The sequence below is a fragment of the Aquarana catesbeiana genome, linkage group LG01 (genome assembly GCF_042186555.1).
Source record: "Aquarana catesbeiana isolate 2022-GZ linkage group LG01, ASM4218655v1, whole genome shotgun sequence".
In the NCBI taxonomy this organism is placed as follows: domain Eukaryota; kingdom Metazoa; phylum Chordata; class Amphibia; order Anura; family Ranidae; genus Aquarana; species Aquarana catesbeiana.
The window spans coordinates 503,400,840-503,426,965 of record NC_133324.1 but is presented as its reverse complement, the minus strand read 5'-3'; the positions used below and the strand labels follow the sequence as shown (position 1 = coordinate 503,426,965).

General features: G+C 41.2%; 1 protein-coding gene across 5 annotated transcripts in view; it reads right to left on the bottom strand.

Moving 5' to 3' along the window:
* Positions 1-26,126, bottom strand: part of USHBP1 (USH1 protein network component harmonin binding protein 1) — a 227,914-nt gene that overhangs the window by 18,773 nt on the left and 183,015 nt on the right. For 4 of the 5 annotated variants that reach the window (XM_073593094.1, XM_073593111.1, XM_073593085.1 and 1 more), the window contains one exon: positions 22,764-22,858. The exons of the other annotated variant lie outside the window; for it this stretch is intronic. In XM_073593094.1, coding sequence (XP_073449195.1) covers positions 22,764-22,858 — 95 coding nt within the window. The remainder of the gene's footprint in view (positions 1-22,763; positions 22,859-26,126) is intronic. 5 annotated transcript variants of the gene reach the window in all.

Sequence of the window (26,126 nt, the reverse complement as noted above, 5' to 3'; positions counted from 1 at the left end):
TTCAAGTGGTAAGTCTTGAAAATCCAAAAATTTACGTAACCAAAAACGGTGCTTTGGGTTAACTTTATCTAAAAAATAAAAAATAATCACTATAAAAAAAAAAAATAATAATGGGTTCTTTGTGTTAACTTTACAAACCTAAAAAAAAAAAAGGGGAAAAAGTATTATTAGTATGGAAACATTGTTTTTAAAATGCATACTATATCATTCATGAGATCAAAGAGAAAAAGAATCCAGAAATCAGTTTGGGAGAACTCTGATTATGAACAGCAAAACACCTTCGTTCTTTAGAGCCTTCGTAAAGAAGAAATAAAATGCGCTGCATTCAACGATCACAGATTTTGCAGCGTGATGAATGTGCTACCTACAATACGAACACTAGTTTTACTAGACCGAGTGCTTCCGTTTAGTTTTTGCTTATGAGCATGCGTCGTTTTTTTGTCCGTCGGACTAGCATACAGACGAGCGGACTTCGGGGTCCGTCGTAGTTACGACGTAAAGATTTGAAGCATGCTTCAAATCTAAAGTCCGTCGGATTTGAGGCTAAAAAAGTCCGTTGAAAGTCCGGAGAAGCCCACACACGATCGGATTACCAGCCAGCTTTAGTCCGTCAGCGTCCGTTGGACTTTTGTAGACGAAAAGTTCGACCGTGTGTACGCGGCATAACTCTGACAGGCGGACCTGAACGGATCGTCCGTGTGAAAGAGGCCTAACAGTGTAAATTTGCTGTCCCCTCAAAATAACTCAACACACAGCCATTAATATCTAAACCACTGGCAACAAAAGTGAGTACACCCCTAAGTGAAAATGTCCAAATTGGGCCCAATTAGCCATTTTCCCTCCCCGGTGTCATGTGATTTGTCAGTGTAACAAGGTCTCAGGTGTGAATGGGGAGCAGGTGTGTTAAATTTGCTGTCATCGCTCTCACTCTCTCATACTGGTGACTGGAAGTTCAACATGGCACCTCATGGCAAATAACTCTCTGAGGATCTGAAAAAAAGAATTGTTGCTCTACATAAAGATGGCCTAGGCTATAAGAAGATTGCCAAGACCCTACAGCGGTTTAACAGGACAGGTTCCACCCAGAACAGGCCTCGCCATGGTCGACCAAAGAAGTTGAGTGCACGTTCTCAACGTCATATCCAGAGTTTGTCTTTGGGAAATAGACGTACAAGTGCTGTCAGCATTGCTGCAGATGTTGAAGGGGGTGGGGGGTTAGCCTGTCAGTGCTCAGACCATACACCGCACACTGCATCAAATTGATCTGCATGGCTGTCGTCCCAGAAGAAAGTATCTCCTAAAGATGATGCAGAAGAAAGCCTGCGAACAGTTTTCTGAAGACAAGCAGACTAAGGGCATGGATTACTGGAACCATGTCCTGTGGTCTTATGAGACAAAGATAATTTGGTTCAGATGGTGCCAAGCATGTGTGGCGGGTGAGGAGTACAAAGACAAGTGTGTCTTGCCTACTGTCAAGCATGGTGGTGGGAGTGTCATGTTCTGGGGCTGCATGAGTGCTGCCGGCACTGGGGAGCTACAGTATATTGAGGGAACCATGAATGCATACATGTACTCTCCTTAAACTCTCAAATGACCTACTAATGGCTAAAGCCAATGGACACTATTCTGTACTACTTCTCCTGGATCTCTCTGCTGCCTTTGACACAGTGGACCACCCCCTCCTCCTCAAAAAACTCCACTCCTTTGGTCTCCGTGACTGTACTCTTCGCTGGTTCTCATCCTACCTATCCCACCGCTCCTTCAGTGTCACTTACAACTCTACTTCCTCCTCTCCTCTTCCTTTTTCCGTTGGGGTCCCCCAAGGTTCTGTTCTCGGACCTCTCCTTTTCTCAATCTACACCACCTCCTTGGGTCAGTTGATTGCCTCCCACGGCTTTAAATATCATCTCTTCGCTGATGACACCCAAATCTATCTCTCCACCCCCCAGCTCTCTCCATCTGTCTCCTCACGCATTACCAACTTACTAGCAGACATATCAGCCTGGATGTCACATCACTTTCTCAAACTCAACCTATCCAAAACCGAGCTCATGATATTTCCTCCCTCAGGTGCCACTTCCCCTGATCTCCCTGTCAAGATCAACGGCTCAACTATCAACCCATCTCCCCACGCCAAGGTCCTAGGTGTAATCCTGGACTCTGAACTAACCTTTCGACCCCACATTCTATCACTATCCAAAGCTTCGCAACATCTCCAAGATACGCCCCTTCCTAACCAATGACACCACAAAGCTTCTAATCCACTCCTTGGTCATCTCCCGCCTTGACTACTGCAACTCCCTCCTCATTGGTTTACCTCTAAATAGGCTATCCCCACTTCAGTCCATCATGAACGCTGCGGCCAGGCTCATCCACCACACAAACCACTCAGCGTCTGCTACACCCCTCTGCCAATCCCTCCATTGGCTGCCACTCAGTCACCGAATTAAATTCAAGATACTAACTATAACCTACAAAGCCATCCACAACCTGGCCCCTAGCTACATCTCTAACCTAGTCACAAAATACCAACCTAATCGTTCTCTTCGCTCCTCCCAAGACCTCCTGCTCTCAAACTCCCTTGTCACCTCATCCCATGCTCGCCTTCAGGACTTCTCCAGAGCCTCCCCCATCCTCTGGAATGCTCTACCCCAATCCGTCCGATTTTCTCCTACTTTATCCACTTTCAGACGATCCCTGAAAACTCATCTCTTCAGAGAAGCCTATCTGGCCCCCACCTAACAACTGTACATTTATCTACTCAATCAGCACATCACCCACAGTTATTACCTCTTGTATCTCTTGACCTTCCCTCTTAGATTGTAAGCTCTAAGGAGCAGGGCCCTCTGATTCCTACTGTATCAAATTGTATTGTATTTGTACTGTCTACCCTCAAGTTGTAAAGCGCTACGTAAACTGTTGGCGCTATATAAATACTGTATAATAATAATAATAATAATAATAATAATGTACTGTGACATACTGAAGCAGAGCATGATCCCCCCACTTCGGAGACTGGGCCGCAGGGCAGTATTCCAACATGATAACGACCCCAAACACACCTCCAAGATGACCACTGCCTTGCTAAAGAAGCTGAGGGTAAAGGTGATGGACTGGCCAAAAATGTCTCCAGAACCTAAACCCTACTGAGCATCTGTGGGGCATCCTCAATTGGAAGGTGAAGGGGCACAAGGTCTCTAACACCCACCAGCTCCGTGATGTCATTATGGAGGAGTGGAAGAGGACTCCAGTGGCAACCTGTGCAGCTCTGGTGAACTCTATGCCCAAGAGGGTTAAGGCAGTCCTGGAAAATAATGGTGGCCACACAAAATATTGACACTTTGGGCCTAATTTGGACATTTTAACTTAGGGATGTACTTACTTTTGTTGCCAGCGGTTTAGACATTAATGGCTGTGTGTTGAGCTATTTTGAGGGGACAGCAAATTTGCACTGTTATGCAAGCTGTACACTCACTACTTTACATTGTAGCTAAGTGTCATTTCTTCAGTGTTGCCAAATGAAAAGATATAATAAAAAATTTACAAAAATGTGAGTGGTGTACTCACTTTTGCAAGATACTGTATGTTATATAATATGAATATTGCCGAGTCGTGGTATGAATAGTGTTGTTCCGTTGGAGTATACAGTGGATATAAAAAGTCTACACACCCCTGGTAAAATGTTCTGTGATGTAAAAAAATAAGACAAAGATAAATCATTTCAAAACTTTTTCCACCTTTAGTGTAACCTATAAATTCTACAACTCAGTTGAACAACAAAGTGAAATATTTTAGGTGGAGGGAAGTAAAAAAAAAATAATAATAATATGGTTGCATAAGTGTGCACACCCTTAAACTAATACGTTGTTGAAGCCCCTTTTGATTTATTACAGCACTCAGTCTTTTTGGTTATGTGTCTATCAGCATGGCACATCTTGACTTGGCAATATTTGCCCACTATTCTTTGCAAAAACACTCCAAAGCTGTCAGATTGCGGGGACATCTCCTGTGCACAGCCCTTTTCAGATCACCCCACAAATTTTCAATCGGATTCAGGTCTGGGCTCTGGCTGCGCCATTTCAAAACTTTAATCATCTTCTGGTGAAGCCATTTCTATGTTGATTTGGATGTATGCTTTGGGTCGTTGTCATGCTGAAAGATGAAGTTCCTCTTTATGTTCAGCTTTCTAGCAAAAGGCTGTCAGGGCTGGGCTCAGCCCTTCCTTCTCTGAGCTGCCTGCTCAGCTGTTGGCTAATTGCCAGCTCCTATCTCTCCACAGTGACTCATCTGTTGATGATATCCTGCTCGTCAGTCCTGCCTACTTAAGCCGTCCAGTCCAGATGATCTCTGCCTTCGCCTTGTTCACATCTCTAGAGACGCTCGCCTGTGTTCCTGTTAAAGACTTGCTTGGCTGACATTTCTTCTGGCTCCAGATCCTGCTTGCTGTTCTAAGAGAGAACAATCTCTATTGTAAATTGGAGAAGTGTGAATTCCATCGTGAACAGGTTACATTCCTGGATTATGTCATTTCCACTGTTGGTTTTTCGATGGACCCCAGAGAAACTTTCAGCAGTCCTACAATGGCCCAGACCCTTGGGTTTACGCCCTCTGCAATGTTTTCTTGGCTTTGCCAGCTATTATCGGAAGTTTATTCGTAACTTCTCGTCTCTGGTCAAGCCCATGACTGATATGACCAGAAAGGACAGTAACCCACAGTGTTGGTCCATTAAGGCCTTTGAGAGTCTCAAGGCTGCCTGTGTTGGCACATCCTGATCCTACGTTACCTTTTATCCTTGAGGTTGATGCTTCTGAGACTGGAGTTGGCGCCCTTCTGTCTCAACGTCCTACCTCTTAGAGCGCTATGCATCCTTGTGGCTACTTTTCCAAGAAATTGTCACGTGCGGAGTGCAATTACGAGATTGGTGACAGAGAGCTGTTAGCGATCATTTTAGCCCTGAAAGAATGGAGACATCTCCTCGAAGGTACCACTGTGTCGGTTCTCATTGTTACTGACCATAACAATCTCACATTCTTGTCCGAGGCTAAACGCCTCTCTCCCAGAAGGGTGCGAAGGGCTCTTTTCTTGTCGAGTTTCAATTACATTGACTCATTCTTACCCGGTACTAAGATTGTAAGGGCTGACGCTTTGTCACAACATTTTTCCTCCACTTCCAAGATGGAGTCGGTTCCGGTTCCTGTGATTCCTCCTGATCGTATTCTGGCTACGGTTCGCACCAGTCTCACTTCTTTGGGTGACAAAATTCTTGCTGCTCATGTCCATGCTCCTTCTGAGAAACCTTGTGACAGCTGCTTTGTCCCGGAGAGTCTCCATACTGCTGTGCTCCAGACTTACCATTCTCCCAAGGCTGCTGGCCACCCTGGGAAGAATCAACTCTTTTGGGCCATTTCACAACAATTCTGGTGGCCTAGTCTACATGCTGATGTAACCGCCTTCATAGCTGCCTGTTCAATGTGTGCTCAGAGTAAGACTCCACGACACCTTCCAGTGGGCCTCCTACAACCCATACCCAATGGAGAGAGGCCCTGGACCCACCTGTCTATGGATTTAATTGTGGAGTTACCCAACTCCCAGGGCAACACAGTTATCCTTATGGTGGTTGACCGGTTCTCGAAAATGTCTCATTGTATTCCACTTAAGAAGTTCCCCACTTCTAAGGAACTGGCTTCCATTTTTGCTCGGGAGTTCTTTCGCTTACATGGGCTACCCAAGGTTTTTGTCTCGGACAGGAGTAGTCAGTTTGTCTCCCGGTTCTGGCGAGCCTTTTGTGCACAGTTGGGAATTCAGCTTGATTTCTCCTCTGTGTATCACCCACAGTCTAATGGGGCCACAGAACGAGCCAATCAGTCCTTGGAGCAATTCCTATGTTGCTATATTTCTGACCATCCTAACTACTGGTCAGACCACTTACTGTGGGCGGAGTTCGCTCACAATAGTGCCTTAAGTTCTGCTTCCCGATTGTCCCCGTTTATGGCGAACTATGGTTTCCAACCTTCCATGTTGCTTGACTCATTTGTTCCGCAGAGTATTCCTGCGTTAGAGTAGCATCTCCTTGGTCCTCGGAACATGGCTTCTGAAGATCGAATTTTCGTATAGAATGAATTTGAATTAGAATAGAACAGATTTGAATAGAAAAGAATAGACTAGAAATTCAAATATCATATAGAATTATATCGAATTTGAATAGAAAAGATTAGAATAGAAAAGAAAATAATAGAAAAGAATAAACTAGAAAAACATATATTGTATTTTATTCTATTCTGTTCTATTGTTTTTATATTCTATTCTTTTCTATTATTTTCTGTTCTATTCTAATCTTTTCTATTCAAATTCAAAATCATTCTATACGAAATTAGAATTTTGGAAAATGGTTATTATATATATATATATATATATATATATATATATATATAAAACCATTTTCAGAAATTATAATTTCATATAGAATGAAATCGAATTAGAATAGAAGAAAATAATAGAAAAGAATAGACTAGAAAAACAATAGAATAATAAGTCCCAAAGGTTGCTGCACTTAAAAATTTGTTGCTTGAGCCCCCTTTCACATGAGGCGGACTCCGTTTCTACTGAGCCCGCCTCGGTCCGCCGGCTCAGCGGGAGATCAGTCCGTTGATCTCCGCTGAGCCGGCGGATGACAGGTCCCTCTCTGCTCACTGAGCAGGGAGGGGCTTGTCAGGCGCCGCTGCCGACTATGAAGGGATCGGACGAAAACGGACAGCATGTCCATTTTAGTCAGATCTCACCCGATCCACCAGCGACGGACCTGGACGTAGAGCCATCCGTCTGCTTTTCAGCGGATCGGACCGGGTCGGATGTCAGCGGACATGTCTCCGCTGACATCCGACGCTCCATAGACTAACATGGAGCACCCGTTCAGGTCCGCCATCAAAACTGACAGGCGGACCTGAACGGTCCGATCGTGTGAAAGGGGCCTTATTCCATCAAATCTTTAGAAAAAGATTACAAAGCAAGCAAGATTCCAAACAAAATCATTACAAACATCTGTTCAGACAAAGACTACGTTTCAGGCTGATTTGTTCGCGCCCTTCCTTAGATCAGTCAGAACACATCTAAACTTTATTTTTATATATACAAGGTCGGTGGGAGGACCTGTTTGCTGACACTAGATTTAAAGCTGTGTGTGGTTCTCCTCTACACTTCAATCTATATATATATATATATATATATATATATATATATATATATATATATATATATATGTGTATATAATATTTTTTTCTATTCTGTTCTATTGTTTTCTATGCTATTCGTTTCTATTATTTTCTATTCTATTCTAATCTTTTCTATTCAAACTTGATTTCAGTCTATATGAAATTCGAATTTCGGAAGATGTTTTATATATATATTGTTTTTCTATGCTATTCTTTTCTATTCTAAACTTTTCTATTCGAATTTGAATTCATTCTAGACGAAATTCGAATTTCGGAAGATGGCTTCCATATAGAATGAATTTGAATTTGAATAGAAAAGATTAGAATAGAAAATAATAGAAAATAGACTAGAAAAACAATACAACAGAATAGAATAAAATATAATATATATATATTATGTTTTATTCTATTCTGTTTTATTGTTTTTCTAGTCTATTCTTTTCTACTCTATTCTAATCTTTTCTATTCGAACTCGAATTCATTTTATACGAAATTGGAATTTCGGAAGATGGTTTTATATATATATATATATATATATATATATATATATATATATATATATATATATATATATACATATATACATTTTTTCTATGCTGGTCTATGGTTTTTCTATGCTATTCTTTTCTATTATTTTCTATTTTATTCTAATCTTTTCTATTTGAATGCAAATTCATTCTATACGAAATTCGAATTTCGGAAAATGGTTATATAGAAATAGAATGAAATTGAATTCTAATAGAAAAGACTAGAATAGAAAAAACAATAGAACAGAATAGGGAAAAAAAAAATATATATATATAACATAATTATATGCAAAACCCTGCGTGCCACTTACGGATAAATGCTTACAGAATGATAAGTGAACAGTGGAGACCAGCTGCAAACACTCAGTCACGTTCCATATTCGTGCAAAGTATTAAAGATAAAAACGAATGTGTCTGCGCTAGAAAAAATCGCTACACTCAAAGTGCAGTATTAATATAAACAACATAGATGTTGATATAAATGTGCATGCGTGAAAATACCCCTAAATGCTAAAGTATAAAGTGCACAATGCTATGTAAAACACAGAATGTGAGTGATCAAACAAAACAACATATCAATTAAAATATCAAAAATAAATTACAAGAGAATATAACAAAATAGTGAATAAATGAAATCCAAAACCGTGTATATCCAATGATATAAAAGTGCCCAAATAAATTAGTCCAAAGATTTGGTGAATTTCACATATCCTATCTTCCAAAATGTGCCACCAAGAAACATGCTGTGGTGTCTTCCAGCCGCCCCCACAGGTGTATATGCTCACCTTCCTATGTGTGACACAGCGATTAAACTATGTCAAACAAAGCCTTGGAGCCACTCCTGTGCTCATTAGGAACCAGCTGTGCAAACTTCCAATGTTCTCAAATGGAGATGGTTTATGCAAGAGAAAAAAACTCCATAGCGCAATATGTAGGTATAAAGGATTTTAATCAAATAATTAACTCCCCTAGCTGGGGTACTCACATATTGTGGGTGCGTGAGTGCACCATCCTTAACAAGCATAAAACGGTCAATCTCTCGGTGTGGCGTGCGGTGTGGCGTATGTAACGAAAAAAACTCCTTCTCTCTCTCTGCTGACAGCTCCGTCCAGGCCCCTCCCCTACGCGTGTTCGGCACCGGGACCACGTGCCTTCTTCAGGGGGAATCTGATTGGACGAGAGCTCCAGAGTGAATATATATAGCTCCGGCGGCCATTTTGCCTAAGACCGCAGACACATCTGTGTCTATAGCGGCCATTTTCCCTTAGGCCATGGATCAGGCTGACACCAGCCGTGTCAATCATGGCAGCCATTTTGCCTAGGATCACAGACATAAACCCTAATGGGCAGTAAAGGTAACTACAGCGGCCATTTTCCCTGAGACTACAAATCTGCTAAATAGCAGAATATGTACTATTAATAGCAGGATCTCACAATAAATGTTCCAATAAGATGTTATGCATAAGTTTAAATATTGGCATAGAAATAAATAATCTACTGTAATAATGATATATAACCATGTATTCTATATTGATATAATGCTATACAGGACGGAGCGGTCTGGCAAAGAGAGCACCGCCACACACCACACACGTTTAGATCGCCGCAAACGATAAAATATCACATAATATCCTATCTGGTACATAATAAACAAATATACAGCATTCCATATATGGATTAATCGACCCCAAGGCTGGATCAACCAAATTAAAATTAAATATTACTAAAATATTAAAAACAAACATAACATACTTTATTCTAAAAATGTTATTGAAAATATTTGAAACACATAAAAAATCATAATAAAATTCTTTTTAAGATATTAATCTAAAAAATCTATTCTAAAAAATCATACCAAAATAGATAAAATTTATATACCTAACATATTGATAAAATTACTGTGGGGAGGTAGTTGAACTATCAAGGGGAAAAAAGGAACATCAAAGTGTACAATCTATAGTGGATGCCCTAGCTGAGCCCAATAGATAAGGCATCCCTTTCAACTCAAAACGAGAGAGAACAGAAATGGTAAAAGGTATATCGCCAAAGCAAACAGTATCAATAGTTACTCAGAAAACATCTCAAATCGAAATCTCTATTCAATCCTCCAGGGACCAAAGACCCAAGCTGGTGTATCCACCACGATTCCCTTTTGCTTATCTCTCTTATTTATTTTTGATATTTTAATTGATATGTTGTTTTGTTTGATCACTCACATTCTGTGTTTTACATAGCATTGTGCACTTTATACTTTAGCATTTAGGGGTATTTTCACGCATGCACATTTATATCAACATCTATGTTGTTTATATTAATACTGCACTTTGAGTGTAGCGATTTTTTCTAGCGCAGACACATTCGTTTTTATCTTTAATATATATATAACATCTTCCGGAATTGGAATTTGGTACAGAATGAATTCGAATTTGAATAGAAAAGATTAGAATAGAATATATTATATTTTTTTCTATTCTGTTCTATTGTTTTTCTATGCTATTCTTATTTTCTATTCTATTCTAATCTTTTCTATTGGAATTCGATTTCATTCTATATGGAATTTGAATTTTGCAAAATGGTTATATATAGTTTACTTTTTCAAATCCGGTCAAATTTTTTCGAATGCGGTAGAATTTTTTTGAATTTGATTTGTTTTTTTTTAATGCGGTAGAATTTTTTCCTAGGCCAATAGAATCGCTTCTCCTTTCGACTGATCGGGAAACAGGTCTCGCGACCTGCTTCCTGATTGGCTGGGAGGAGAATCAGTGTGACAATAGCGAATATTCATTCACTATTGTCACACAACTGGGTGGGCTCGGGGCTCTAATTACGTGTTTCAAAGAAAAAAAACCCATTGAAATCCATGGATAGGGAGGGCGGCGCCACTGCATTACGGGCCACCACTGTAATGTACATGTAATGACGATGCATGTCTACTCCCATTTAGTGTTACCAGGACTGAATTTCTTCATATACATCATAGAGTGTGTTGAATAACAGGATTCACTGTCCAGTTTGTAAGGAGGTTCAAATGCATTTAGTTAGGCACTTTCGGTCTAGTTCCTAGGCTTTTTGATTTTAGCGGGCCTGCTTGTGTTATATAAAGAGGAGGACCACTAAGATCAAAATTTTTTTGAATTTGATAGTTTTTTTTCGAATACGGTAGAATTTTTTCGAATTTGATAGTTTTTTTTCGAATGCAGTAGAATTTTTATGAATTTGAATTTTTTCTAATTTGAATACGACACTAAACGAATCCCGAAAACGAATGTAACAAATGCAACTAATTTAACTAAATGAATTTAGTTAAATAACGAAACGAAACTAAACAATTTTTTTCATCCTGCACATGTCTAGGGAAAGCCAGTTTCAGCATGAAATGGTAGCAGCGGCGATGATGCACACTCCACACCGGAGGAAGCAGATTCAGACAAAACACATGGGGAGGAGTTTGACATCATTACGCTACCAGAAAGGAATCCACTGCTGGCAATGTTGGGTGATGAGTGCACATGCAAATGTTGCACTGTCAATTGTGAGTTTTTTTTTTTTAAGATGATTTTTATTCTTCAACCAGACTAACTATGTAACAAGTGCTTTTGACAATACTTATTTATAAGTGCTCAATAAAATTCAGTGAGCATGCATGCCTGAGGGGGCGCACTTTGATTGCATATCAAAGACTTTATTTCTTAGCACAGAGAAAGCACTTGGGGAACTTTTTGAATTTTTTTTATCGCTGGAAGGTTGATTATTTTCTGGATAATGAGCCTCCAATATAATAAATATTGTGTTGATCTATGAACTTCTATACTAATGCCCCGTACACACGGTCGGATTTTCCGACGGAAAATGTGCGATCGGAGCGTGTTGTCGGAAATTCCAACCATGTGTGGGCTCCATCGGAATTTTTCCATCGGATTTTCTGACACACAAAGATTGAGAGCAGGCTATAAAATTTTCCGACAACAAAATCCGATCGTGTCAATTCCGACCGTGTGTGGACAATTCCGACGCACAAAGTGCCACGCATGCTCAGAAGAAATTCCGAGACGGAACAGCTCGGTCTGGTAAAATTAGCGTTCGGAATGGTTACAGCACTTTCGTCACGCTGCAATGTCAACAATTGTTTAATACAGCGCACTCTCTTCTCCTTTATAATGTGAGAAGAATGAAGTAGTTTTGCTGCTCATATTCACACAGACTTCTCACAAACTTATTTTTTTATTATTTAGCGGGATTCCCTCAATATATTTTGATTTGGCACATCTGACCAAATTTATTTTTTGTTGTTTTATTTTTGTTTTGTATTTTTTTCAAGGCTGTTTTTTTTTTTTTTTTTGGGTTTGTATTTTTTTCAAGGCTGTTTTTATTTTGTGTTTTTTTGGGTTTTACTCCAGAATATTTTTGTGTGTGTTTTGTGTGTCAAGTTACCACAACACCATTGGTATCTTGTATTATTTAATCTCAAGGAGATTGCTTGGTGATGTCCCTTGTTAATTTCACATTGTATATTTGAAATGTACCTGCCTACTCACCAACAAACTGTCCTTTTTGAAGAAAAACACACATAGGCAAGTATAACTGAAACAAAAAATTCCTTTATTAAGGGCTCACAACCAAACAAAGAGGGAGGCAACGCTGGAAAAACAGCAGAAATTGGTGAAGCCTTTGGCCCCCAGGGCACACATCAATTATTTAACATCAAAATTGGTGGCCTGAGGAGTCCATATCTAAGGGAGTGAAGTCTGGTCCAGAAGTCCCAGAGATCCTGAAAGCAGCAGATGACATCTGTGTCCCCAGACTGTGGTCATACAAGAGACTGCATCTTTGGCCAGACCAGACTGAACCCAGGGCCATTACTCTCTGGTCTTCCTTCCACGCTTCCTTCCACGCTGTGGCTCTGGTGGTGGAGTTGTGGCAGGAGGAGGAGGAGAAGGATGGTCCAACTCAATCACGTCGGTATTGGGTGTGATTTCGCCACTCACCCCCTTAGTTAGGACTTTATAAAGAAGTTTCTCACACATGAGGCGTTGACCCTCCTGCATGCCCTTCAGTTTGGTGGCAGTCATGCAGGCAAAGGCCTCTTTAGGAGTGGGTAAGGCTCTGAGGGATGCAGAAGCCTCCTGAATGAGCCTGAGCGCAGAATCCTGCACTTGACTCCCCTTCCTGGGTCTTTTGTTTGGAAGGCGGAGGGGAGGAACCTGCGATACGGTCAGGCTCCTACTGGTCCCAGGCTTCTCCTGGCTGCCACTTAGCCCCGCCTCCTCCTGGCTGCCACTAACCCCCGCCTCCTCCTGGCTGCCACATTCCACAGCCTCCTCCTGGCTGCCACATTCCACAGCCTCCTCCTGGCTGAGGTCTTCCTGTGTATGAAAAAGGGACATAGTTTTATTTTTGTATTCATCAATCACACACAATTTTCACCTCATCACTGTTGCAAATTGAATGTTAACAAATATAAAATACTATCATTCTGAGCCCAGCATTTTTCATTCTTGTCCCAATTATTTTTTAAAACTACGCTCTATTGATATGGAAAACACTTTATTAAATCAGCAATTAGTGATCAATAATAACATCTAGTAAACATCATTTATTTATTGACCAGAAATCTGTAGAAGAATGCTAGACCTGACTCCATCTGGGCTCCTCCACTTCTTCCTGGCTGGAAGTCCCAGGTTGGACATCGGAAGCCTCAGCTGGGGTGGAAGGAAGAGTGGAAGGAAGAGTGGAGAGGGATTTCCTGACTCCAGTCTGGTCTGACAGAAATCGCAGTCTCTCATAGTACCACAGCCTGGGGACATAAATGTCATCTGCTGCAGCTCCGGATCTCTGGGAATCCGTGACCTTCTTGCGCTCCCTTAGATAAGTGATTCTCAGGCCACCAATTTTGGCTTTTAAATAGGGGATGTTTGCTGTGGGGACCACCGGCTTCACCAACTCCAGCAGTTTCTCCAGCGCTGCCTGCCTCTTTTGTTTATGATTATAATGTGGATGTTTCACCTGCCACAGACAGGGCAGCTCCCTGTATTTGTCTATGAACAGGGGGAGGAAGTTGAGGTCATTGAAGCCATCCATTCTCTCTGCAAGACACAACACGAGACAAACCCTAATGTCAGGCAAAACTCTCCTAATCTTGTTACAATATAGGCTTCAATCTAGAAGCAGTATAGGCCCAAGTTTAGATCTTACCTTCGTTATCACGATCGGCGCCTCTGATACTCCTTCCTCCGCTCACAGATCGTACGTACTACGCACACGTGTTACGCTTTTTACACACTGCGCATGCGTGTAACTCCGCCCGCCCCTGACGTTCTTTCTAGTCTATTCCCCGCCCCTTTTTCGTTCGGCGCAGTGGGGGAAGAGCACATGGCAGAGACACAGCAGGTGCGTGCTAATTACAGCAACGAGGAGGAGGGGGAGGAAAGCCCGGAGCCTGAAACGTCTGGATCCAGAAGGAGAAGATTTAAGGCATCGAATATGTCCTTTGGGGAGATGTTGGAGATGGTCGACATCCTGAAGAGGGCCGACTATGACGGGAAGTATGGACCTTACCCCAACCCCAATGTCAGAAAGGCTAAGATAATGGCGAAAGTGGTCAAGAGTCTACACCGGAATTTCGGGGTACGACGATCAAAAGATCAGCTCAGGAAGCGGTGGTCGGACCTGAAATTAAGAGTGCACGAGCAGTACCAAAAGATCCAGAGAGAGTGCTGCAAAAAAGTAAGTAGTTGTCCTGTGTTCCTATTCTTTTTATGTTTATTACGTTCGTGCTGCTCCATGTGCTTTTCTTAACTGTTATCCAGTTTCAAAATGCAACTTTCATGTTCATGGGCATATTATTCGTTTGTATAAAACATTGTTCGTTGGGCCTAGAAAACACCATTGTTTTGCCCATATGCATTTGCCCACATTTTTTAGGGCCTACTTGTCTGAAACTAATTTGGTTGTGTAGATGGGTTTGTTACTAGTATGAAATGCAAACTAGATTCTGTGTAAGGAGAGGACACTCAGCAGCTGGTTACACATCTGGACGCTGGAGCACTAGTGTGGGACACAAAAACACCCTTTTTATTAGGGGGCCCACACAGGTGCTCCAGTGTATACTATAAGGGTGTCTCCATCTGTGAAGCTTGTACAAAACAGGTAAAGTATTGAAGCTTGACAAAGGACACTAAAAATTCTACATCTTGGAACTCTGCCAAAATATAAAATTGTACCCCACTTCCAAACAATGTTTCATATTTATAGTTCTGCCATGAAATATCTGTGTGCTAAGTATACCATTTTTTTTTTTACATAGGGGAGAAAAGGCTCGGAGGACACCCCTCATCCGAGGAGACCACAGACCCTCCACCTCTGGAAGAAGGGGAAATCCAACCAAGCAACGCAGAGCAGGAGGAGGAAGACGTGGTGGAAGTAGTCACCACAACAGGTGAGTGTCTGCGACCACAGGCTCAGGTAAGAGATGGATGCCGGCATATTTATAATACATGGTGTTTTTTGGTGTCTATCTTTTTAGGTGATCGTGATGTTGTGGATCCAGATCCTTTCACCTCGGAAAGTGCACAGATCCTGATTGGGGAAATCATGGGGTGTAATAGGGACTTGGAAAACATCAAGAAAAACATCAATGATGTTCTTCAAAAACTGAAGAACATCATTGATGTTTTAGGGAGAGTTTAAAACCCCTCCAAATCCCTTTGTTTTTTTGTATGCTACAAATTTGTGACATTTTTTGACAAATTGGAGAAAAGCCAAATTTTGAAGAGGCACACAGTGTGTCAACATGTGCTATCTGCCATCACGGGAGATCAATGGACGCGTTTTGGGGGTGCAACCCCTTCTCAATAATAAAGTAGCTGCGAGGAAGGGGTTGCACCCCCAAAACACATCCCTTGATCCCCCGTGATGGCAGGTAGCACATGTTGACATTCGTAAATTTGTGTGCATCTTCAAAATTTGGCTTTTCTAGGGGTGACTTCACCCCATCTGAACGCAATATCAAACACAGTTTGTAAATACTGATATGTCTGATATTGCCTTCAAGTTCTACCAAATGTGAACTTTGTAAGTTCACGATTTGTGTCTTTCTTGTTGGTTTTAAACATGCCTGTTTTATCTTAAATGGACATTTATACTTTTTCTAACGTGACCCCAAAAATTGTTATACAACAAACATGTTGGTTTGTTTTAAAAACCTTTTCTAAATGCACATGTGATTGTGCTGGTATTAAAAAGATTGGTAATCAAGAATGTGTGGATTATTGTCTCAATGTTACAACACTTTTGTGGTGCTCTAATTGCTGTTTTCTGTGACAATGGGGATTATTTCCTAAGGGCAAATCCACTTTGCACTACAAGTGCAGTTTCAGTGCAGTTTCAAGTGCACTTGTAGTGCAAAGTCTCTTTGCCTTTAGTAAATAACACCCACCAGTACTTTGTAAGGTTACACAATCACGCCATTTTCAGGACTCACCACATTTCTGTCAAGGTCAGCTAAAACAAACACAAGCAGTAAATGTCAAAGATTTGAGTATTTTTTTTTTTATTTGAAAAAAAAACCCTCTGGTCCGGGGTGAGGGTCCTCATCAGGAATGGCCGCATAAGATGGTCCCCCAGGGCAAATGCTTCATCCGCAACGAAGACAAATGGGAGTCCTTCCACATTGTCTTCTGGAGGTGGCAAGTCCAAGCTTCCATTCTGGAGACGCCTGTAGAACTCCGTCTGGGCAATGACTCCACCATTGGACATCCGGCCATTCTTCCCCACGTCCACATACAGGAACTCATAAGTAGCCGACACCACCGCCAACATCACAATACTATTGAACCCCTTATAATTATAATAGTACGACCCCGAGTTGGGTGGTGGGACGATGTGGACGTGTTTCCCATCAATTGCCCCTCCGCAGTTAGGAAAGTCCCACCGCTGGGCAAAGTGGGAGGCCACAGTCTGCCATTCCTGTGACGTGGAAGGAAACTGTGGAGTCAAAACAAAAAAACAACATTAGTCATTTTGCACATAAACAGGGAAAGCAGATTAGACACAAACATTCTTGGCCAACATCAAGATAACATTTATTTGAGGGAGTTTTTAAAGACCAAAGTATAAGGTACACCAATCATATTCACCCTCCCCCCCCCCTCTCATGGGCCATTTCTAACATTATAGGGTGGGGAGCTCTTAGACAGGTAACCCTCTCCACTTCATTGAGAGATGAATGCCTAAATAATGGGTATTACTTTGGCCAGCCCCTCCTTAGTTACACTATTGACAGCCCACTGGACAGGTAAGAAGTGTCATAAGACAAAGATATAAATACACACTGTACACATTTGAGCACATGTGAAAATTCTGTATTACCTATCAAGATAATAATAGGATACAAAAACTTTAAACAGTACCAGTTGAAAGTATACAGGCAGGCCCTTGCACTACATGCTTTGGGGAATTCATCCATAAATATGACCACAAAAGAGATGGGTATAGTGTGTATGGGCTTGGCAGTTGGGGGGAGGGAGGGTTCCAAATGATTTGGGGAACCCCAAAAAAAGCCTCTGGCACTCTGCCTGAATTTAAAGCACAAATCACATTTCAAAACATTTTAGGGGGTGTTTGTGGTAAAGCACTACTATAGAGCTGATAAAATACATTGTTAAGTGACTACATGAGGTGAATATAGGGCCAGGAGACCATGCTGGGGAGGTAAGTGAAGGCAAATATGTATGAAGCACAAAAAAAATAATTACATAAAAATCCAGCATGTATGAGGACAAAGGGGACATTCACAGCATATTACAATCATGGTAATTAGGGAATGAGGAAAGAAATACAAAATATTAGCAAACATTATATACAATAAAATGTGATATTAAACGCGAAAAATCTTACCTTAATATACTCCTTCTGCAGGACCTGGATGATGGCAGAACAGGTCTATGGGATAATGATCCCAAGAGCCGGGGGGTAGATGCCTGTCGAGAACTTCAAGTCCTGCAGGCTTCTCCCCGTCGCCAAGTACCACAGGGTGGCGACGAGCCTCTGCTCCGGAGTGATGGCTTGCCTCATGCAGGTATCCTGCCTGCTAATATAAGGGGTCAGCAAAGCCAACAAACGGTGAAATACTGTCATCCGGAGAAAGTTCCTGAAATCATCAGGATTATTCTCACAGATCTCACGGAGCAAAGGCATATGACAGAACTGGTCACGCTGAAGCAACCAATTCCCACCCTGTTCATGGACTGGACTTGTGTCAAGTTAAGGACCCCAACACCAAGCCCCTGCACAGCACGAACTCTACGAGGAGTACGTATACGCAACATGGCTAGAAAATGGTCGGCTGCTCAGAACGAAGTAACAGAACGCACTGAAGAACAGCAAGGCCTGTGAAAAGCGACCTGAAAAACAGTAATGAACGAACAAGAACACAATGACTGAGTCACGCGTAGCTTGCTGTACGCACTGAAGAGCAGATACAAACCCACAAGCACAAACTGAACAGCAGAAAACGATCTGAAAACCACGAGTCTGAAAAAGCGCGAATCGTCTCTCACCAAACTTTTACTAACACGAGATTAGCAAAAGGAGCCCAAAGGGTGCCGCGCTTGGTTCTGAAATGGCCTTTTCTAGTCTCGTCGTACGTGGTGTATGTCACCGCGTTCTTTGCGAGCGGAAATTCCGACAACTTTGTGCGACCGTGTGTATGCAAAACAAGTTTGAGCCAATATCTGTCGGAAAAAATCCATGGATTTTGTTGTCGGAATGTCCGATCAATGTCCGATCGGGGCATTAGAGTTGGTTTATGTATTGATACGTGAATTTACGTAAGTGTAAATACACTATATTGTCAAAAGTATTGGGACACCTGCCTCTACACGCACATCAACTTTAATTGCATTCCAGTCTTAGTCCGTAGGGTTCAATATTGAGTTTAAATATGTGTCTATGGGAATGTTTGTCCATTCTTCCTTAAGTGCATTTGTGAGGTCAGGCACTGATGTGGATGAGAAAGCCTGGCTCGCAGTATCTGCTCTAATTCATCCCAAAGGTGTTTTTATCAGGTTGAGGTGCAGGCCAGTCAAGTTCCTCCACCAGAAACTCCCTGGTCAAACATTCCCATAGACACACTCCTAAGCTCCCATACTCCCGAATTCCTAAAACTTGTGGGCAGTCTTCCCAGTAGAGTTGAACCCTACAGACTAAGATTGGAATGCCATTACAATTCATGTGCGTGTAAAGGCAGGTGTCCCAATACTTTTGACAATATAGTTTAGGTCATTGTTTTAGAAAAGCACTTGATTAATTTTCAAGGAGCACAAGCAGTGCAATGCACTTTATTAAAACTATTCTTGTGCTATCTTACAAATAAGAAAAATTATATATTTCTCCACATGTTATTCCTGAATGTAGTGTTAATTTAGTTGATGAAACACTGTTTAAGTCAACTAAAATATGACTAAAACTAAAACTATTCAGATGACTAAAATACGACTAAAAATAAAATGGCATTTTAATCAAAACTGATTTACTAAAACTGGACAGTGCAAAATCTGGTGCGGCTCTACTTAGAAATCAGCTGCCCTGATTTTTTGCCATAACTTAATTGAACAAGCTGAAGTTAGATGATTGGTTATTATGCAGAGCTGCACCAGATGTTGTACTCTCCAGTTTTTGTAAATCAACCCCTATGACTAAAACTAAATTGTAATTTGACGTCAAAATTAACACTGGTTATATATCACAATGGCTAAATCTGTGTCTGTAGTGCATGTTCAAACCTTAATACCATAAATAATAACATGTTATTAGATTTTTACTTTAGAAGTATATAATGAGTTTGAAAATTCTAGAGAAATGCTTAAAAGGAGAAGTAAAGCTCGTTTAGCTGGGCTTCTCCTATGGATCACAAGAGTGCAATTCCTTTTGCACTCCTGTGACCCATTTTCAGCAGAGAGCGGACTAAATTCCACTCTCTGTTGATGTCACAGAAATCAGTCCAGGCACCGCGTCATCCCGACAATTGAAGTCTGGATCTGCCAGGTGCCTGGACTGACACCCGTCTCAGTCTCTCAGCTGAGATGGCCGCTCCCCGCCCCTCCACAGCTCAGCGCTCCAGTGAGCGAGGAGGAACAGAGTGGAGAGCTGCTGATTGACAATCAGCAGCTCTCTGCTCAGGAAGCTGTGAGAACCGAGCGATCGGCGGTGTTCGATTGCTCGGTTTCACAGCGCAGAGGCTCGGGGGACAGATGCAGCATCGTACCAATGCTGCATCCACCGAGGTAAGTATGGCACTGAAAAAAAAATACCATACTTCTCTTTAAGTAATGCATTACAATTAAACTAAACCCATTAGATTTTAGTCAAATAAAATGATTTTAGTTGCCTAAAATGTACTGGAGATTTTAGTTGACTAAAATTCGACTAAAACAATTCAGATGACAAAAATACGACTAAAACTAAAATGGCATTTTAGTCAAAACACCATGACTAAAACTAAATTGAAATTTGACATCAAAATTAACACTGCATATATGTTGCAAATGTGCTGTTTTTAATGACAATTATTCATGTCATGGTATTTCTATTATTAAAGCGGAGTTCCAGCCTGTTCCAGCCTTCTTCTTTTTTTTTTAATCACCCCCGTGATAGTCATCAATTATGTTTTAAAAATTATTGGTACTCACTGTACCCTCCTGATCCAGCAAGTGTCCATCCTGAGTGTGGGCATCTAAAACCCACTAGGAGTCTCTTCCGGGAATAGTTGCTGCTGGCTATCCAGCAAGCACCTCCTGATCTCGCACATGTACAGTGGGACTTTACGATGGCCATAGACAATGAAGTCTAGAACTGCATCATTTCAGGTTTAGAAATAGTGTGATGCTAGCTGCGGAGGATGCCCATTGATTCCTGGGATTGATTACACTGGTATCCCAGGAGCCAATGCAATAAGGATATGACGTACTTCACCGTGGCAAGGTTTGGACGAAAGTGGGGCTTTTTTTTAGCAAAGGTACTATATTTTTTTTTAAATTACACTATCCAAAAAGGAATGGCAGAGTGATCAGCAACACATGCGAACGTGCATGCAAAATAGGGTGGAACTCCGCTTTAATATACAGGATTTATATAGTAGCAACAGTTTGCGCAAATGTTATGCAACTTACATATTCGCAATTTACAGATTTTCTACTGGAAAGAGCCAGGGTACATTCTTACCACTTGCTTACTGGGCACTTAAACCCCCCACCTGTCCAGACCAATTTTCAGCTTTCTGCACTGATGCACTTTGACAATTGCGCGGTCATACAACACTGTACCCAAATGACATTTTTATCATTTTTTCCCCACAAATAGAGCTTTCTTTTCGTGGTATTTGATCACCTCTGCAGTTTTTAATTTTTTGTTAAAAAAATTTAAAAAGACAAAATTTTTTAAAAATGTTTTCTTTTTTTTATATTTTGTTATAAAATTTTGCAAACAGGTAATTTTTCTCCTTCATTGATGTACGCTGATGAGGCGGCACTGATGGGCACTAATAATAAGCACTGATCGGCACTGGTTGGTTACATTGAAAGGCAGCACTGCTAGGTGGCACTGATTGGCACCACTGGTGGGCATTGATAGGTGGCATTTGTGGGCATTGATAGGTGGCACTCATGGGCATTGATAGGTGGCACTGGTGGGCACTGGCAGGTGTCAATGGCAGGTGGCACTGGCAGGGGGTACTGGTGGGCACAGATGAGGCAGAAATGCCTCTTCCTCTTCGGGACCGATGTCCCTTGCACATAAGCCGGTGATCGACTGTTTTTTTTCCTCACGCTGTCAGCGTGAGGAGAAAAAAAAACGATTACCTAGCTTTTGTTTACATCATTGTCATTGTCATTGGCTGACAGCTGATCACGTGGTAAGGGGCCGGGATCGGTTGCGTCACGCAGTCAGGGCCCAGTTTCCTGTGCCCCCACTCCTACAATTGGACCCGGTGGAGGACCTCTTGTCATGTAGTGACTTGGAAAAGCCTCTCTCTGCCCTATACAGTACTCTGTTGCCCAAGGACTCTCCCAAATTGGACAGATTGTGGGATATGTGGAAGCTAGATATTCCTACTCTGGATAAAGAAGATTGGGTGGATTGTTTGGAACAAGGTCCCAAGCTCGTAGTCTCGGCAGGGGACAAACTGATTCAAATAAAGTTTCTACATAAGGTCTACTTTACCCCAGTGAGACTGTCCAGGATATATTCTGATAAAGACCCACACTGCCCCCGGTGTCTGACGCAGCTGGGTACATATCTTCATATGTTCTGGGACTGCCCTGCATTGTCGACCTTGTCCATAGGACACCTGAGCTGGCCCTCTTAGGAATCCATGAGGACGAGCAGAGACCGCACCACAGTAAGCTTCTAAACTCGTTCCTTCTTTTCTATGCCAAAAAAGAGATCCTTTGTCAATGGTCTTCTCCTACCCCCCCTCCCCCACCACCACCACTCTGTCATCATGGGAAAAGAAAGGTAATTCTGCCCTGCCTCTGTACAAACTAACGTATATTAGCCGGGGATGCCCATGGAAGTTTGACAAAGTGTGGTTGCCTTGGACTTCCTAGTGCAGTTGAGTCAGTTGTTCTATATGTCTATTACTTCGCTGAACTTAGCATGAAGGCTTACAGGGATGGATTTATCTCCTCCTCCCACCCATCTTCTTTCTTCATCCCTCCCTCCCCCTTCTCCCCTTCCCTTCCCCTCCTCCCCTTCCCCCCCTCTTTCCTCCCCCCCCCCTTTCCTTCCCCCCCTTCTCAAGCTGAATTTACTACTGGTCGTGACATTCTCTCAATAAGCCAAACGCCTTCTGTCTTCTTGAAAGGACATTACCAAAGTGAGATAAGATGTGTCTAGACGAATGCAATGCATACTGTCAATTAAATGTGATGATTGTAGATTTTATTGTACTGTATATACTTTTTTAATAAAGCACTCCTGATTGTTAAAAAAAATAGTGGATAAACACAATTTAAAAAAACTCAGCATACATACTGTTTTAAAGACTCTAGTAGCTGTTGCATAACAGGTGAAGATGGCAGTTTCTTGCCTTGACATTGCAAAATTCTATCGCGACCCGTGTGCTTCTTCTGCAGCAAAAACAAATGATCTTTCATTTACTGCTAATGAATAAAACATATTTAATGTCTTGATATACAGTATGTTTATAGTTATGCAGTGAAACCTTACTCTCTTGATCAATTTTTAAGTGACTCTGCCATGAGGGAAGTATGGGGGCTGCCATTGCATCTCCAGAGCCAGTGAAACCCTTACCTTTGTAAATATTGTATAGGAGCTGGAAAGAGAAGGAGTAATTCTGCCCATAAAGGTAGTGAGTAGGTGTAAGAGGAAGTAAAGACGAGTTTCATCAATTTCCAAAATTTTTGTAAGCGTGGACATTACCGGAATATGTGTAAGTGTGCTCTTGTAGTTGAATAATATGATATGATTAGTTTGTTCGAGTGAGAAAGGGTGGTCCAGATCTCTTTACCACCTTTGAATATATGAAGCAGGAAATTATCCTCCATATTCAGCAAAATAGAATGTGCCAGCATGAGTGAATGTTGTAAAGGGGAGTAATTTAGACATAACATTTTAAATGGAGAGAGGAAATGAAACAGAATCCTGCTTCTGGATAGTGCGGATGTAGTGACAGAGCTGTAAAATCTGCCATAATTTGACTTCCATACCCAGTGTAGACGTGAATTACCCTGGAGATGTAAATCTGTTATCTTTTGTAAAATGAATGCCCATGAAGGCACCCCCTTGGGCATTAAGACACATAACCTCTGAAAAGCCAGGTTTAAAGGAAAGTATTACTAGAAAAGGGTCATTGATAAGAAATTAAAGAAGTTTTGGAGATCTGAAAGGTTTTACAAACTACTGTCAAAGTGGGACCGATAAGAGTGTCGTTTTTGACTATTGATGGAAGTGAAGTCTGTAACCCGGGGTAGGCCATTTAGGGGAAGATGGGTGGAATCCTGTTTTAATTGTATCCATTGTTTGGTGGTATTTTGGGGACATGGGCTGATAGAACTGCTCTGTAATAACAGACCGGTTCTGGAAATTCAATTCTTCCTTAATGTTTGGAAGTTTCATGATTTGGTGTCTATTTTTCTTCTGAGCCCAAATAAAATAATATGGTGTAAAGCAAACATTCAGAAAGCATTTAGGGGTAAGGGAAATAGGGAGAGTTTGTAGTAAACATAGCAGTATTGTGAGATAATAATTGTTATTGTTATTGTGGCCAGTTTTGTGCCATCCACTAAGGTAATTTATTTTAAAGGATTTAAAAGAGTGGTTTGATGTTTAGGTCAAAGATCTTAATAAAATCAGGGGATGTTGATGCCTAGGTATCTAATGTGGGTAGGGGATGTTATCCTTAATTCTTTTGTATGGTTTTATCTGGTGTCAGGGCACAAATTGCTTCAGGTTTAGTATCATTTATTTTCTGATTGGAAAGTAAGCTTGACTAGTTTAGTTTAGGTTTAGGGCAATACCATTTGTTGGTTAACTAAATAGATTGTGCAGGCTTTCCAAGCACGCTGGCCTCTTTTTCAGGAAATCAACTAGTAAGAGTGAAAGAGTTGTCTTGGGGTGAGAAAGTAAAAAGAGAAGATTGTTGGCATAGGCAGCCACTTTATGATGACCAGATCAAGTTGCAAAGCTGTAGATGAACAGGGAGTCCCAAACTGTGCATAAGAGAGATTCCATGGTTATGACAAATATTAGTAGGGGGGATAGTGGGCAGCCCTGCCTGGTGCTGTTTGTAATTTCAAAGAAGTCAGAAAGGGAATAATTTTTTTTGACTGCAATGGGGGTATAGAATTGATAGCTTGAATCTATTTACGCAGATTATTACCTAGAGCTACAGTACATGAAACATGGTCTCACAAATGAATGGTCAATTAACCCTGTTGAACATTGAGTCTTTGTGGAGGCAGCATGATAAATTTAGATTTACAGTTCTAAAGATATTATCAATATCTTCCCTACCTGGGATAAAACACGCTTGGTCTTAATGAGTTAAGGTAGGTAGGTGGAGAAGCAGATAACAGACTTAAAATTCAACACTGCCACAAATTTGTGGCAAGTTATCCTTGCTATCTGAGATGCAGCTTGCAGGGGTCTGGAAGGGTCAGCTTGCAAGGGCCTAGAGTTCTGTGCACCTGATCAAGTTGTAAGTAAGCTGTAGCAGATTTATTAAGAAAGGTTGTTTCATCTGCTGCGATTTTTAATATCATCCAATTGCAATGCAATTGAATGCATGGAGAATAGTTGTTCCAGGAATCTATGTGTGTCCTTTATTCTACTAATTTAAGTTCACATAGGAATTAAAATCATTGATTGAGAATGGGAAGAGAGAAGGTATACTGACTAAAAAAGAAGGAAGATATTTGCTACCTCAAGCCCCAAAGAGGCCCATTATATATACCTGGGATGGGCTCCTTGACATCTATGTAGGGGAATATATTGATATATATTTACAACCCTCAGTGATAAATACGCGTTCCTTTTTAAAAGATAGCAGGCATCTGAATGCCTTGTTGAAGGAGGTCTCATATAATGAACATACTTTTGCTGCCATCAATATAAATTCATTATACACAAATACCCAACAGTGATGGTTTGGATGCAGTAAAATGGAGACTCCAGAGGAAGTCAGAACAGGAGGAAAAGCAGATTGATTTTTTTGAAGCAATGTTTGGGGTGTGCAATGGGAAGGAATTGTTTTTGGTATAAGAATTATTATTTCTTACCAATTAAAGGAGTTGCTGTGGGAGCTAAGTATGCTCCCAGCATGGATAACCTTTTTATGTCAAAATGGGAGAAGAAGCTCATATACAGTGGAAAATGGTCTGGGGTCATTCTTTTGGAAAAGATTAATTGATTACATTTTTGTTATCTGGAAACACATACACATCTCAAATTGTCGTCATACTAGGTGGATGATGACAAGGGTCAGAATTAGGTGAAACTGTGATCTTAGAAGATTTTACAATCAGAGATCCTGGTAGAAAGATTTTAAAGGAAAGGATATGACAGGGGGGATCCTGAGGAATCCTGCAAGAAAAAAAACAATAGTTGTAGAGAGTAATAGATTGATAGTAGATCCACCTGGGATGGTAGGGAGGAACAGTGGGCATGATTTTGCATTTATTTACCACCTATAATGCCCAATATAAACAGTTGTAAATAATAAAAAAAAAAAACACTGGCCTATTCTTTTAAAAGATAAGGTTCCAGGTCCCTCCTTTGAGGACCAAATTGGTCCAGAATGTGGTGGATCCTCCATTTAAAAGATCTACTTTTTGAGGGGAAGGTATTTTTTCCTGTTTGAGCTCCCAGGCATGTGAG